This window comes from Zootoca vivipara, chromosome 17 (genome assembly GCF_963506605.1).
Source record: "Zootoca vivipara chromosome 17, rZooViv1.1, whole genome shotgun sequence".
NCBI classification, from domain to species: Eukaryota; Metazoa; Chordata; class Lepidosauria; order Squamata; family Lacertidae; genus Zootoca; species Zootoca vivipara.
In genome coordinates, this window is record NC_083292.1 from 34,989,104 (window position 1) to 35,004,492 (window position 15,389).

Sequence of the window (15,389 nt, forward strand, 5' to 3'; positions counted from 1 at the left end):
TCCTTGCTTGCTCTACGGATTCCTCCCTCCCTCTCCCCGCACCTTCGCTCTGAGGTTTGGCCTGCCTTTAGATAAACCTTCCGGTCTTGCTCCTCCAGGTGTGCAAAGGAGCCCCTCAGCACGAGGAGATATGCCTGGGCCTTTTCACGCTGATCCTCACGGAGCCTGCTCAAGCGCAGAAGGTAAGGGCCCTCGCTTGTCGCTCTGAAATGCCCTAGGGGGCTGTATCCAATGCCAGTCCTACTCAGAGCAGACCCATGGAACTCAACAGACACAACTAACTTAGCTCCATTGGCTTCAGTGGGCCTACTCAATGAGTAGATATTTTAGTTGGGTGCAACCCTATCCCCAGAAGGCTGGGAGGGGTGGGAGACGGGATTGGGATAATATTGGTACCTTTCCGCCTCTGTGATTCCCTTGATTTGTTTCACTTCCTTCAAAAGTGATAGTCCAGCCCTGCTGTTGGGTTTGGGGACCCTGCTGCGCCTGCTGCTGCCCCGACGGCACCACTGTGCTGCTGAAGTTAGGGTTTCAGCCTTCCTTCTTGGTCACCCTGGGAAGGAGCCTGGCTGGGGTTGGGTTGAGCCCCAGAACCTCAAATTTCCTATCCCCTCCTTAAAAAAAATCCCAATAATCACTTGGACCAGGCTTTCTAAAACTTGGGTCTCAAGCTGTTTCCCCCGACTACAACTCCTGTCATCCCTAGCTACGTAGCAGGACCAAGTGGTCAGGGATGATGGGAGCTGTAGTCCAAAAAACAACAACTGGCGACCCAAGTTTCAGAAACACTGGCTTAGACCAGGCACCCCCAAACTTCGGCCCTCCAGATGTTTTGGACTACAGTTCCCATCTTCCCCGACCACTGGTCCTGTTAGCTAGGGATCATGGGAGTTGTAGGCCGAAGCATCTGGAGGGCCGAAGTTTGGGGATGCCTGGCTTAGACAATGGCTGGAAGCAGCACTGGCAAGACACCAGCCAACCACATCTGCATGAAATACACTAGGACACTGCGTTGAAGAGTCATGGCTTCCCCACAAAGAGTCCTGAAAGCTGTGGTTTGTTAAGGATGCTGAGAGTGGTTAGGAAAACCCCCTCCCATTCCCCCCCCCCAGAGCTGCACTTCCCAGAGTGGTTTAACAGATCTTGGGAATCCTGCAACCGAGATATGGAAGATTATGCAGGGTAAGCCCATTAGTCAAAATGTTTTAATTTCTATGCAGGTAGATGTATACCGGTAATTCCTGCTTTGAACATCTCAGTCAGACTGGTTTTGCCTCGGGTCCCTGCTCTAGTCTGCTGACCAAAGGAGTCATCAAAGTTGGTGGCCGTCACTCCTGCAGCAGCAACTGGTCATAGGGATGGCCACAGACTTAGAATCATAGAACTGTAGCATTGGAAGGGACTGCATTGGAAGGATCATCTTAGCTCAGGGTTTCCCCAACTTGGGTCTCCCACTGTTTTTGGACTACAACTCCCCATTATCCCTGACCACTAGTCCTGCTAGCTAGGGATGATGCAAGCTGTAGTCCAAAAACAGCTGGAGACCCAAGTTTGGGGAGCCGTGATCTAGTCCAACCCCCTTCCAGTGCAGGAATCTTTCGTCCACCGTGGGGCTTGAACCCATGACCCTGAGATTAAGACTCTTGTGTTCTGCCGACTGAGCTATTCAAACAGCTTGAACAGAGGATTAGGCACAATCTTGGAAGATAAGGCTGTTGAAACATTATTATTATTATTATTACTACTACTACTATTATTATTATCCTCCGGTCGGCCACTGTAAGAGCAGGATGCTGGACATAGGTGGGTTTTGGCCTGATCCACCAATCAGTGCTCTTCTTACAAACTTGTGCACCCCTGCTTCTCCCCTCTACAGCTAAGAGAAGGGTCACTGCACTCCCTTAGAGACAGAAGTAATAATAATAATAATAATAATAATAATAATAATAATAATAATAATAATGGTGGCTCCCAACAGAATATTAAAAACACAATGAAGACATCAAACATTAAAAACTTCCCTAAACAGGGCTGCGTTCAGAAGAGGCTGCCCTTTAGTAAGTCAGACAATTTGGCCTCTCTAGCTCAGTATCATCCAGGCTGACAGGCAGCAGCCCTCCAGGTCTTCAGGCAGGGGTCTCTCCCAGAGGATGCCATTGGGGTTGTTGAACCTGGGACCTTCTGGGCTCAAGGCAGATGCTGTGCCGCTGAGCTGCGCCCCCCCCTTTGCCGTTCTTGCTCTGGACGCAGATTGGGTCTGCCGAGCAGCCGCCCTCTTCCGAAGCCTCTCAGAGAATGCCTCTCCTGGCCCCCCTTGCAGCCCCGAGTGCAAGAAATTAGCTGCATGCCAAGCCCGTCCAGCTGTGCGCAGGAGACCCTTGGCTGCGTCGGGGCCGTTGGGGTGACAGCCAGCTGATGAGTGTGCGAGGCGGCTGCCTCCTCCGCTCGGCTGGCTCTTGCTTTTAATTAAAGTTCCTTTCCCAAAGTATGGAGGGAGGGCCTTCTGCTCTCCCCCCACTTCCATCTTTTTATCTTTCACCCAGAGTTAAAAGCCTCCTGTCTCCTTGACATCTGCTGCTTGCCTCTTGCGCCCATCTCCGGAGCCTTCCGCCGGCGGGGTCTGCTGTCGGGTGCTGATTTATTCATTGGGGTGACACATTTTCATCAGGCGGCAGACTCTTTCCCTGTCAGTGACATGGGCCGTGTTGCTAGACGCTCCTTGGGTGCAGTTCGCGGCAGGGGGTTTAAGCCAGAAATAAGAATGGTTTACTGTCAAGTATACGGAAGCCATCTGAGTCGTCCTCCCCTGCATTGCCACCCCGGTTCTGCTGCCACCCCAGATCCCGTTCAGGAGGACAGATTCCAAAAGGCGCCTTAGATCAGGTCTTAATTTGATGGACGCCTCTCCTCCTTCCTATGGGTCCTGCATCCTCCTTCAGCATTCCACAACCTGGTATCCTCTAGGTGTTGTTTTGGACTACAACTGCTGGCTGGGGCTGAGGGAGCCGTACGCCAAAAGGCTTGGAGGGCACCAGGTTGGGGACAGCTTCCCCACTGTGAGTGAAATAAATGCATACCATTTTCCTATACCCTTCCATCTTCCCCCTCTCCCTCTGCCCATCTCCCCCTTTGGTGTGTTATTATATCAGCTGTCTCATTTGTGATATATTATATGCCAAGCATCTTGGGCCTTAAGATTGGCAGGGGAGGCCCTGTGGGTGGCGGCGCCCGACTGGCATTTACAGATCCCTCTTGCCGCCTGCTCGCTGTTTGTGAAATGCCCTCCCAGGTTGGAACCATGAACTGGAGCCCTTTATGTTGCCAACATTTTGTTGCAGGCATAACACTATGAATATTGCATGATATCACAGTGATAAGTGATAAGAATTTGCCTGGGCTTGGGCTGGAATGGAGTATCCCAGGAAAGGGCGTAGCTGGTTGGAACCCTGAACTGGAGCACTCTACACTTACCAGCCTTTTGTCACACTTGTGAATATCGTAATACGGATAAGAAACTTGATTGGGCTTGTAATGGAATGGCACATCCTGGGAAAGGGCTGACTGGCTAGCTGGCTGGGACCCTGAACAGGAGCACTGTTTCATTGCAAGGCGCCAGAATTTGAGCCAAGATTCAGCTACCGAATGCCACTGCTTTTATGTAGCCTTTTGCAGTTTTGGTGATAATAAGACACCCCAAACTGAGCACCCCTTATAAACCCCATCGGTTCCTAGGAAAAGAAATAGGAAGCAAAAATCTTGGGGCCTCGGCACTAGCGTCTCTGTCCTTTCAAAACACAGGAGATAAGAGCACCTTCAAACATGGGCAGAGTGCTTTACCTAGCCCTGGAGGGACTGGACCCTTTTGCAGTGACATCCCTTCCTCACCCTTGCCACTGCCTTACTCCTGCCCTCTGAAATGCCTTCTGCGATCCTTGTTTAGTGGCTTTGGGAGAACTGCCCAGGGTGCCAAAGCGCCTTGGCCCCAATTGTACCACGGCACCAGGTCAGGGGTTATTTCACCCCTTCTGCTCGTCGGCCAAGTGCTCCTTTTAACATTTGGGAAGTGCCAAAAGGCCAAGCCGGAGACTTCACCTGTTGCGAGCGTGAGGTTGCTGAGTGCTTTGCGAGTTCAATCGAAAGGGCGCTTTCATGGGCCTCATTAGCCTCCCCGAGGGAGAACGCGGAGAGCAGATCCCTCTTTGCCTCCGCTGCGTGACATTTAGCAGCACAAATTAACATCCATGCAGAAGCGAGTTAACAGATGATTTCCTGGTTCCTCTCTCCCCTTCCCTCCCTCTGCCAACCTTACAGGGCAAGAGGGGACAGGAAAGAGATGCCAGCTCTTTTCCACCCCACCCAGCTTGTGTGTGAATACTGTAGAACTTCGCAAGAAGCCTCACTGTTCTTCATTATTATTTTATTAACTGGACTTGCTAGTTGCTTTTGAAAAATGAAACGTAAACTCATTTTTCTATATAACACAAGCATCAAAACCACTATAAAACTGAAACGAAACAAGAGCTCAAAACACGGATGTATGTAAAAAGGCTGTCTAATACACCCCACAAAGGGGTTGTAGTATCTAAAACTCTCCAAGATAAAGGCCAAAAACCTGGATGAAAAGTAGTGTTACTGCCGGGCTCCTAAAAGTAGCCAGTGATGGCACCAGGCAAGCCTCCCTGGGGAGAGCATTCCAAAGGCAGGGAGCCACCACCAAAAAGACCCTGTTCTCATGTCACCACACTCCAGACCTCCCTCTCAGAGGGCCCATGGAGAAGGACCTCAGATGTTGGTTGCAGGGTCCTGGGCGGGTCATGATCAGTGGATCTGCTCAAAGTCCTCCCAAATCTGAGCCCCTGAGCACTTTCCATCGCCTCCTTTCTCGCCCACATCCCTCCACCCCCCGCAAACGTCTCCCACACCGCCTGCGCTCCCCAAGCTCTGCCTTTGGCTCCCGAAACGCTTGCACGGCCATTCACAGGCTCCTCTTCCGCAAGCATCTCCTTGCCAGCTTTTGGCAGATTGAGTCCCGGGGGTGGAGGGGGTGTTCTCTTGGAATTTGACAAGCGAGGAAAATTTGGACACGGGAAATATATTCTCTGCTTGTACGTTTTGGACGAGCCAAGTCCCAGCTGATTTACGACCGTCCGACACACTTGGCTGTACTCTTCATGTATGTTCTGCATTATGTGTCGCCCGGAATTATTTTCATATGTCAGTTGGTTGGACTTGTGGTGCCATATACATAGAAGCAGCGACCCCTTTCGCTGATTTCTGGTTACTGATGCATATATATGGCATGTATATTCATTTCCTTTGGTCACCAGTGGCGGGGAGCAGCTCACCCTCAAAGCAACCAGTGCTGGCTGTTCCCAATGTACCACCTTGGCTTCAGGCACTGTCTCCTTCTGTTGTTAGAGCACGGATGGAGAGCCTGTGGCCTCCCAGAGATGTTGGTGGACTACAACTCTCGTCACCCCTGACCAATTGGCCTTGCAGGCTGGGGAAAATGGAAGTTGGAGTCAAACAGCACCTGGATGGCGGCTATGGGTTCTTCATCCCAGCTCTAGGTAATAGAATATTACACCTCTATAAGCGCATTTAATATGTGATCCCTGATTGTTTGGGATGTGTGTGTCTGGAATAGGGCTGGAGAACCCATGGCCCTCTGGAGGTCCTTGTGGGCTGCAGTTCCCATCAGCCCTGACCATTGACTGTGCTGGCTGTGGCTGATGGGAACTACAGTCCCACTGGAGTCCGGTCAATGGGAGCTAGAGTCCTGCTGGAGTCTGACCAATGTGGTGAAGTGGTTAAGAGCGGTGGACTCGTAATCCCCGCTCTTTGCGTCCCCGCTCTTCCACATGCAGCTGCTGGGTGACCTTGGGCTAGTCGCACTTCTCTGAAGTCTCTCAGCCCCACTCACCTCACAGAGTGTTTGTTGTGGGGGAGGAAGGGAAAGGAGAATGTTAGCCGCTTTGAGACTCCTTAGGGTAGTGATAAAGCGGGATATAAAATCCAAATTCTTCAATGGGAGCTAGGGTCCCGCTGGAGTCCGGCCAATGGGAGCTGGAGTCCCGTTGGAGTCTGGCCAATGGGAGCTGGAGTCCCGCTGGAGTCTGGCCAATGGGAGCTGGAGTCCCGCTGGAGTCCGGCCAATGGGAGCTGGAGTCCCGCTGGAGTCCAGCCAATGGGAGCTAGGGTCCCGCTGGAGTCCAGCCAATGGGAGCTAGGGTCCCGCTGGAGTCTAGCCAATGGGAACTACAGTCCTGCTGGGGTCCGGCCAATGGGAACTACAGTCCTGCTGGGGTCCGGCCAATGGGAGCTAGAGTTCTACAGCACATTGGCTCTCCTATTGCAGACCTTCTAAGATGCTGTAGGACCCCTGCATGATGATGATCATGATCAGGGTAATGTGAACCTGCCTTCTATATGCTGAGCCAGTTGTCTGTTCAACCCAGTGCTGTTAACTCTGACCAGCAGCATCTCTCCAGGGAACTGCACTTGGCCCCTGGGATGGAGTCTCCCCACCCCTGTGTAAAGAATCTGTATGCCATCCACCATCCACCCCAGAGCAGTTTCTTTTTAAGTTATATGCTGTCACTGCACTCTGTTCAGCTGACACATTCTCTAATCTCTCCTCTGCCCTCCTCCATGGCCACAGTGTTACCGGGACCTGGTGCTGGTCAGCCGGGATGGGATGAGTGCCGTATTGAACAAGATGAACCAGATTCTGATGGAGAAGTACCTGAAGCTGCAGGACACGTGCCGTACGCAGGTGGGCCATGTGCTACGCGCTATGTCTTGCCTATGTGCATTTTCTTTTCTCTGTGTGCCTCCGTATTTAAAAGAATGGGTGGGGGCGGGGTGAAGCAGGAGCTGCGATCAGCCCGCTTGTTTGTCTCAAGCCCTGAGTGCAGTGCTGCCAAAGGCATCTCTGTGAGGCATTTTGAATTCTGCAACCTGAAGACCCAGATTCTGCAATCAGTATCAGTTCTGCAAATCTGCAAGCTGGGTTTCAGGGGCATACGAAATGCGGTATGCAGTTGCGGGTACTTCCTACCCCCTGGCCCTTTGCTCCCAAACCCCGGTGCCAAATTTAGAATTTTTATATGGAAAAGGTGCACTGAGGCATACGGGGGAAGTCAAGGGAAGTGCGGTGCTGTAAACTCAGGGGGTGGGGCACGAAACAAATTTGTGGTAGGTGGGCTTGGTGGCTGTGTTTGTAATCCAAACATTCTTCCCTGCTGCTCACCCGTGGAATCCTCACATAGACACGATTCTTTTTATAACTTAAGTGGTGTTCGAGGTTCCCCACCCCTCCACAACCACAAGGACTAGAAACTTGCAGGATGTTATTATTATTATTATTATTATTATTATTATTATTATTATTATAAAAAGAGAGCGGAAATAATCCCGATCGCGGACCCATGTTCTATGAGCAGTGAGCCATTAGGACCACGCCAGCATTTGGCTGGCACAAATGCTTGCGTGCCGTGCCTTTCTTCCGCGGGGACAAGGCGTCAAAGAGGCGGGAGAGGCTGGCTTTGTGCATGTCGTTTGAATGAGCCCTGAATTCTCTTCTCTCCCACGCTTTAGTTGGTTTGGCTGGTGCGGGAGATAGTGCGGAGCGGGATTCTGGGCATCGAAGGGGTCTGCATGACCTTCATGAAGCAGATCGCAGGTGAGTGGATTGGGGGCAGTATCGCTGGAGAAGGTAGCCCCACAAAGCATTCCATAGGAGGTGGAGGAAGGCTGCGTTGATGGGTGCTAGCCTAAATGGCTATGCTCTGGCAGAGGCAGCAATGCTTCTGAATAAAAGGAAAAAGGTCAAGGACCCCTGGACGCTTAAGTCCAGTCAAAGGCGACTATGGGGTTGGAGCGCTCATTTCACTTTCAGGCCGAGGGAGCTGGCGTTTGTCCACAGACAGCTTTCCAGGTCAATGTGGCCAGCATGACTAAACTGCTTTTGGCACAATGGAACACCGTGACGGAAACCAGAGTGCACGGAAGCACCGCTTTCCTTCCCATAGCAGCGGTACCTATTTATCTACTTGCACTGGTGTGCTTTCGAACTGCTAGGTTGGCAGGAGCTGGGACAGAGCAATGGGAGCTCACCCTGTCACGGGGATTCGAACCGCCGACCTTCCAATCAGCAAGCCCAAGAGGCTCAGTGGTTTAGACCACAGCGCCACCCGCGTTCTGAATACCAGTGGCTGGAAACTGCAGCAGGGGGAGAGCTCTTGGGGGCTTCTCATTGGGGCATCTGGTTGGCCACTGTGATAACAGGATGCTGGGCTAGATGCGACCATTTCTTAAGGTGCCCAGTCCTCATCAAGCAATCAACAGACACCAGGCCAGTCTGAGCAGCCTCCTGAGCATCGCTGCCCCCAGCCCCATCCCTAAGCTGTTATTTTTGCTGCTGTCTGTGTCCGATGAAGGGAGCATATTGTGGCAGTCAGTGTTTCCCTGTGGTAACACTTGGCATGTTCAAAATGAACCGCCTGCCATGTAGAGCTGAGGTGCCTAAGGTCCAGTCTGCCAACAGCTACAGAGAGAGCACTAGTTTAATTGTGTAAAGCTGCCTTAAAACTGGAGCCAGGCAGGGCCAGGAGAGAGGGAGGGTTTTTTTTGATGGCAGCAGAGTTGCCCTTTTCAGGCACTGAGGGTCGAAATGAGTTGCTCAATTAGCAGCAAGGTATATTGGAGCAGCTCTCTCTCAGAGAGAGTGCGTTGTGCTCAGAGTTGCTTTATTCCGAATGTGTGATTACACCCAATTTAAAAAATCCCTGGTGTGTTTAGGGTCTTTTTATTTTATTTTTTGTAGAGAACAACCATTACTTGGGAACATTATTCTGTAATTATATATCCTTTTAAAAATGAAGAGTTTGGTAATACAGCTGTCTTGAATTGTTCATGTGCCATTGCAGATATAGAACACTGTCCAATTTAATAAAACAGATTTATCCCTAAACCATTTTTATGCAATTATGGGACACCTGTTTTTGTTTTTAAAAGATGCAATAACTCTTCCAGTAACTCTTGGAAGATTTCCTTTTCACCTTACATTAACGTGTGTGTAAATATTACGCACATAGGATTTATCTTCCATTTTTAAAGCTATAAAGAAGTCTCATCGCCGGAGCTGAGTTTGTATATAGCAGGATTGAGGAACCAGGGGTCCTCCAGCTGTAGCTGGACTATAACTCCCACCAGACCCAGCTTGCGTGGTCCACGATTAGGGATGACGGGACTTGTAGTTCTGCAACATCTGGAGGGTAACAGGTCCCCCACCCCTATCCTGGTCACACATCCCAGCCAATCAGGAATCTCTCATTAAATTGAAGCAATAGGATGCCTTTTGGCCAAACAATCCTCATCTCCCCGCCCCACCAGTTCCTTCCCTACCAAATCAGGTATGGGCTTGATAGGGATATCGAGAACTTCTGGCACACTTTTTTGCCGGGCTAACATCAGGAATTTGCCGCAGTGGAAAATCTGTCATTTCGTTTATTTAATCACCTGCCTCTGCAATGTGGAGTTGGGCCTGTATGAGCTCAGAGCTTGCCAGCTCCCATCCCGCCCCCCTCGGCCGAAGGACAGGCTCTAAAAGTTATTTGTGGGGGGGGGGCAGGGAGGACAAAACCGTAGTGGACCAGCAAACTATTGTCTTTCTCCTTTGCTTGGCACCCTTGCCAAGTGTGTGCAGCCTTCTAACTTATGGGAAACTTCTTTTCCTAAGGCACCTCTACCACCCCCTCACCCTGATAAGTTTTTTTTTCTTTTTATGAGAATTCAGTTGCCATGACTACATCTTTTGAGCCCCCCCCCCCATCTCAAGGACAGGCATCCAAGAATGGCCCAGCCTGACTTTTTAAAGAGTACTCTGGTGAAGAAAGGAATTTGCCCTGCAATCGCTCACAGCAACCAGGAATTTACAAGCCTTGGGGCTCTTTATTAGCCAGCTTGCATGACAGCCTGACCTTGGGTGCCCCTAGTCTAGAGTTGGGGGCCCCTGCGGCCCTCCAGATCTTATTGGACTCCATCACCCCTAGCCGTTAGCCATGCCAGGGGTGGGGGTCTGATGGGAATTGGAGCCCAATAAGGCCTGGAGGGGGAGCTGAGTTAGGGGAGGGTGCCCTGGCCAAATAACCCCCCAGCCCTCCTTGCTGTCTTCTGGCTGGCATCACGGGTGGGGAAAGCCCTGCTTGCTGTGCTCAGGCCTTGCTTTCAAAGGACAAGGAGCACTCCTTCATTTGGCAGGCCGAGATTACCTTTCGCTTGCTTCCCAATTTTAGCCTCACTGAGTCAGGTCGTTGTGGTTTAATTGGGGTTCCTCAGTGCTGCATCAATAACCGATACCAGCTGCTGGAAGCCGCAGGAGGGGAGAGTGCTCTTGTGCTTGGGCAAGCACCCCCAAACTGCGGCCCTCCAGATGTTTTGGCCTACAACTCCCATGATCCCTAGCTAACAGGACCAGTGGTCAGGGATGATGGGAATTGTAGTCCAAAACATCTGGAGGGTCCTGCCCTGAGGGTTTCCCTACTGGGCCATTGGCCTGATCTTGGGGTTTGCAGTATCAGTCAGATTTATTGAGGAGAAGGCAATCAGTGGTTACTGACTCTTCCTCCACGTTTGAAGGTAGTAATGTTTCTGAATAGAACCATAGAGTTGGAAGGGACCCTGAGGGTCATCTAAGTGCAACCCCCTGCAATGCCGGAACATGCAGCTGTCCCATACGGGGGTCAAACCTGCAACCTTGGCATTGATCAGCACCATGCTCTAACCAACTGAGCTGGAAACTGCTGGTGGGCTTCAGTTGTGCTCAGATCTTCCCTGCAGGCTTTTACAGAAGAGGCACCTGGCTGTCCGCTGCGAGAACAGGATGCCGGACTAGGCAGGCCATTGGCCTGATCCTGCAGGCTCTTTTTACATCCTTATGGGTTACAATGAGGGAGAGTTCTTGCCTTCACGCCCTGCCTGTGCACCTCCTAGAGGAATCTTGAGTGGCTGGTGTCAAAGGGGGACACCTTTGTCCTGATCCGAAACGGTTCTTCCAATGTCCATTTGGTCATTGGTTTCCAGAAAGTACCTGAGCTATCCCGTTGAGCAAAGGAGGACGGGGTTCTCCTAGGGTGGATGGGTATATGGGTGTACAGGGCAGAAACAACAGCAACAAAAAGTTTGATTAGCTGAAAGGTATCAGGGGGCAGTTTAGTGCAAACCTGATGCTGCAGGAAAGTGCAATCCACAGTCTGAACCGGCTTCCTCCCAACCTTCTCACATCACCTGTTTTGTGTCCTTGCAGGCGGAGATGTAACAGCGAAGAATATCTGGCTGGCAGAAAACATCCTCGATATGCTTACTGAGCAGAGGTATGTGTGCCTGGTTAGTCGGCCATCGCTGGCAGCCAGGGGTCATTGCTTGCTCACAATGGAGCGCTTGCCTAGACTTGCTCTGAAGGCTTGTTCAGGTGGAATGCCTGGCTGGTGACATTGTGTTGCTTTTCAAGGGCCGGGCTCAGCCATGTCTGACCTTGTCCAGTGTGGACTCTGAAGTTTGTTTTCACGCTACCGAGTCTTGCCAGGGCTGATCAGTCCTGACTTTCTCTGTGACCAAGATGAAGAGAGCCCTGAAGCAGCCCTGCATAGAGACCGCGCAATTAATGGGGCATGGCTTTCTGCTGGACCTTATTGCTAGGAGCAATAAATATTTATTGCCTTGGTACGAACCTGGCCACCTTCTCCAGACACCCGCTGCAACAGGCTTGGGTCACTGAGGCTGATCTGGCTTTGTTTACGCCGAGTCTTGGTTGCCCACACCGTTCCTTTTCTGCAGCCCCCTTTTCTTTGCACGGATGCACCCCAAGTGCATCTGTCATAATATTTCAGTGCGCAGTTCCCTCTCTTAGGATGGTGTGTGTTGTAGCTGCAATGTCTCTTTGAAATTGCTTATTGCTGTGGTGAACAATCAAGTTGTTAAAGCGTTTTACTTCGCGGGGGACGGACAGACACATAAAGAGTTTTTCAAGTGTCTTTATTTCCCTTCGGCAAGGAACAATTCAATTCAATTCCAGCTGCGTTGCCCCACATTGCCATCTAGTGCTCTCTCCGGAGAGCGAGCACATTTTCTGTGGCTGGAAGAACCAGGGGGCTATAAATCATTGCTTTCTGCCTGCTGGTTCTTGCCTAGACAGTCTTTACCTAGTAGTTTGTCTTGTTTGTCTTCTCAAAATAAAAAAAATTCCTTCCAGCAGCACCTTAGAGACCAACTAAGTTTGTCATAGGTATGAGCTTTTGTGTGCATGCACACTACTTCAGACTTTCGTGCATGCACATGAAAGCTCATACCTATGACAAACTTAGTTGGTCTCTAAGGTGCTGCTGGAAGGAATTTATTTATTTTTTGTTTCGACTACGTCAGACCAACACGGCTACCTACCTGTAACTTGTTTGTCTTCTGAAAGTCCTTATCTGACACAGATTCCTGGCAACCCTCATCTTAGGCTTAACACACACAAGGTCAGGTTTCTAGCACACTTGAAGGCTTCCCTCTCCTTCCTTGGTCTTTGAGTGTGATGTTCCATGCCAAAAGAAGTCTAAATTCTGTGCTCAGAGGAACTTTGCGCTTGCAACAGTTCCTCCTGCCTCCCATTTGTTGGGCACATTTGGAATTTATGTTGGCAAGGAGGAAAGGGGGGTGGGATGTAGCAAAACTCTGGGCAAGATTGTGTTTTTTGGCCTAGTGGCATCCCACATACAGAGTCAGGCACCCCGAGTGGTCCAGCAGTTAACCATGGAAAAGCAAGTGCTTAGCCTTTACGATGGTAGAGTTGCCGGACTTTCTGTCTGAGTCGTCTTATCTCCTTACGAGAGAAGTTTTGAAGATTTAGCAGGTGGCCAGGAAGCCCTGTGGCTTCCAAAGGGCTGCTGCCCGTCAGAGTGGACAATACTGGGTTCGATAGGAACACACGATGTTCTCGCTTGTCTACGAGGGGAAATACGGGGAGCCGTACAGATGGCTGGGATGCCATCTTCATTGCTCTTGAAAGAGAATTGGACAAATCCATGGAGGGGGCTGAGACTGTCAGTGGCTGCTAGCCACAATGGCTGTGCTCTCCCTCCACTGTCGGAGGCAATATGCCTCTGAACACCAGTTGCTGATAATCACAACGGGGGTGTGGCCTGGGGAGAGGGGGCGTGGCTAAGGAGGGCATGAAGAAAGGCCAGCCAGGGGCGTGGCTTGGGGAGAGTTGCTGCATTTGTTTGCCTCCCCCTCCTGAGAGCCTGGGATTCCTCACCCCTGCCTTAAAGAAAGTCACCTTCCCAGTTTCTCCTGTGGCTTGTACTGGGCTGTGGGGGATTGATAGGGGGAGAGCCTGGGGCATTCCAAGGAGGGGGAAGGCTACTCCTCAAAAGCTGAATGCCCCCACCTGGGGGGGGGGTTTGTGCCACAGCAGAAAAGGCCCTGCCCAAAGTCTCAGGCCCTCATTGCCATTGTTGCTCAGGAGTTGATGACGAATGAGGATACAGGCCCATTGCCCCAGGGTCGGTGTTTCTCAAACTTGTGTCAACAGCTGTTGTTGGACTACCACTCCCATCATCCATAGCTAGCAGGACCAGTGGTCGGGGAAGATGGGAGTTGTAGTCCAACAACAGCCGGGGACCCAAGTTTGAGAAGCACTGCTCTAGGGGGTGGTTCCTGGCCTGGGAATTTCGAGGATTGAGGGGAAAACACAACTGAGGTCGGCAGAATGGAAAGCAAGGTTTTAATTAGGCGGCATAGTTGGGTTTTGTTTTTAATGTGAAACCCAAACCCTCCCTCTTTGGCTGCTTTAATTGGGAGCAGAAGGGGTTGTTTCTCAAGTAGCATCTGGATCAGGGGGTGAGCCAAGCCCACCACGTTGTGCGTTGGCCCTCTCCGGCACTCGGTGGCGTAACGAGCCCCGAGCTGCCTCTGGAGCACCCTTAAACCTTTCCTCTGCGTCACCTGCCAGCTCAATTAATCCCGAGCTCGGGCTGGAGGGCAGCGCCATGCACGGACCCCCTGACATCGGCTGCCCCTTCCTTTGCCACTCCTGCCCTTTCGCTGCTGCTGTTGTGCCGCACATCCAGTAAATGGACCGGAAGCCCTTTTGCCCCGCAAAGACTAACTACTGCCCTTCCTCTTTGAGATCTTTTAAAAAGCATAACTAAAACAGATCCCTACTTAGTAGCCGTGCTAGGATCAGGATGGGGTGTGATGTGTGGGCAGGATGATGTGACCAGGGGGGGGGATCAAAGCCTCCCCTCTCCCCTGCCCCCAGTCTGAAATCTTAATTCAGGCTTCCTCTCAGGTTCTTAAGATTTTCCACCTTCAGCAGCCAAGTACCCATTGCCGGAAACTGCAGGAGGGGAAGAGGGCTCTTGTGCTCAGATCCTGCTTGCAGGTTTTCCACAGGCATTTGCTTGGCCTCCCTGGGCAAAATGACCCGGCAGAGCTCTTTTTATATTAGCTCAGAACAGAACCTCCATGTCCTAAGGCAGTCTACCTCTCAATGCTAGATGCTGGAGACGAAACAACAGGGGAGGGATCTTGCCTGGGGGCCTTCCTGGGAGAATCCGATGGGCCGCTGTGAGAACAGGATGCCGGGCCTGATCCCGCGGGGCTACTTGTACATGTTCTCAATGCCCACACTGGTTTTAAGCGGTTGGGAGGGTGTGGCGTAGAACTAAATGCTCCCTTCTTTGCAGGGAGTGGGTTCTGAAGAGCGCCATGCTGATTGCCATGTCCGTGTACACCTACCTCCGCCTGATCGTCGACCACCATGGCTCCCCACCCCTGCATGCCCTGAGGCAGAAGGAGGTGGAATTCTGCATCTCCCTGCTCCGCGACCGGGTAAGGGAATCTGGGAAGTGTTTTGCAGCCTGGAGGCGTGTGGGCGGGTGCCATCTCCGAGGAAGGCACTTGAGGGACAAGTGACAGCCGCTTTCCAGACAGCCTCCTTTGTCGCTGCAGACACACTCGGCCCCCACTCTCCCTGTCTTCTCTGTGGGGGCCGACTTTGAAACAACAGAGCCCATTGTGACTCCCGCCCGGATGAGCTTCTCTCTTCGTGTTTTGTGCCTTGCTGCTTGTTCCTCTTAAAGAGCTGAAAGCCCAACCAATCAGGGATCACACATAAAAATGCACTTAACAGAAGAGTGGAGCGGGGCTGGGGAGCATTGCAGCCCTTCAAATCTTGCGGGCCTTCAGCACCAAGCAGTCCTGGCCAGCATAGCCGATGGTCAGGGATGATGGGATCTGAGTCAAGTGACATCTGAAGGGCCACAGGTTCCCTGTCCTAATCCAAACCCCTGCCTGCAGCGACCCAGGCGACCCAGTAGAACAAGATCCCTGTTGAGCTCTGG

The 15,389-nt window shown here is 51.5% G+C and overlaps 1 protein-coding gene across 3 annotated transcripts in view; it reads left to right on the top strand.

Moving 5' to 3' along the window:
- INTS3 (integrator complex subunit 3) overlaps window positions 1–15,389 on the top strand; it is a 77,642-nt gene that overhangs the window by 14,703 nt on the left and 47,550 nt on the right. For 2 of the 3 annotated variants that reach the window (XM_035097924.2, XM_035097925.2), the window contains exons 3-7: window positions 99–182; window positions 6,662–6,775; window positions 7,600–7,684; window positions 11,309–11,375; window positions 14,733–14,877. In XM_035097924.2, coding sequence (XP_034953815.1) covers window positions 99–182; window positions 6,662–6,775; window positions 7,600–7,684; window positions 11,309–11,375; window positions 14,733–14,877 — 495 coding nt within the window. The other variant, XM_035097926.2, reaches the window with a different exon arrangement.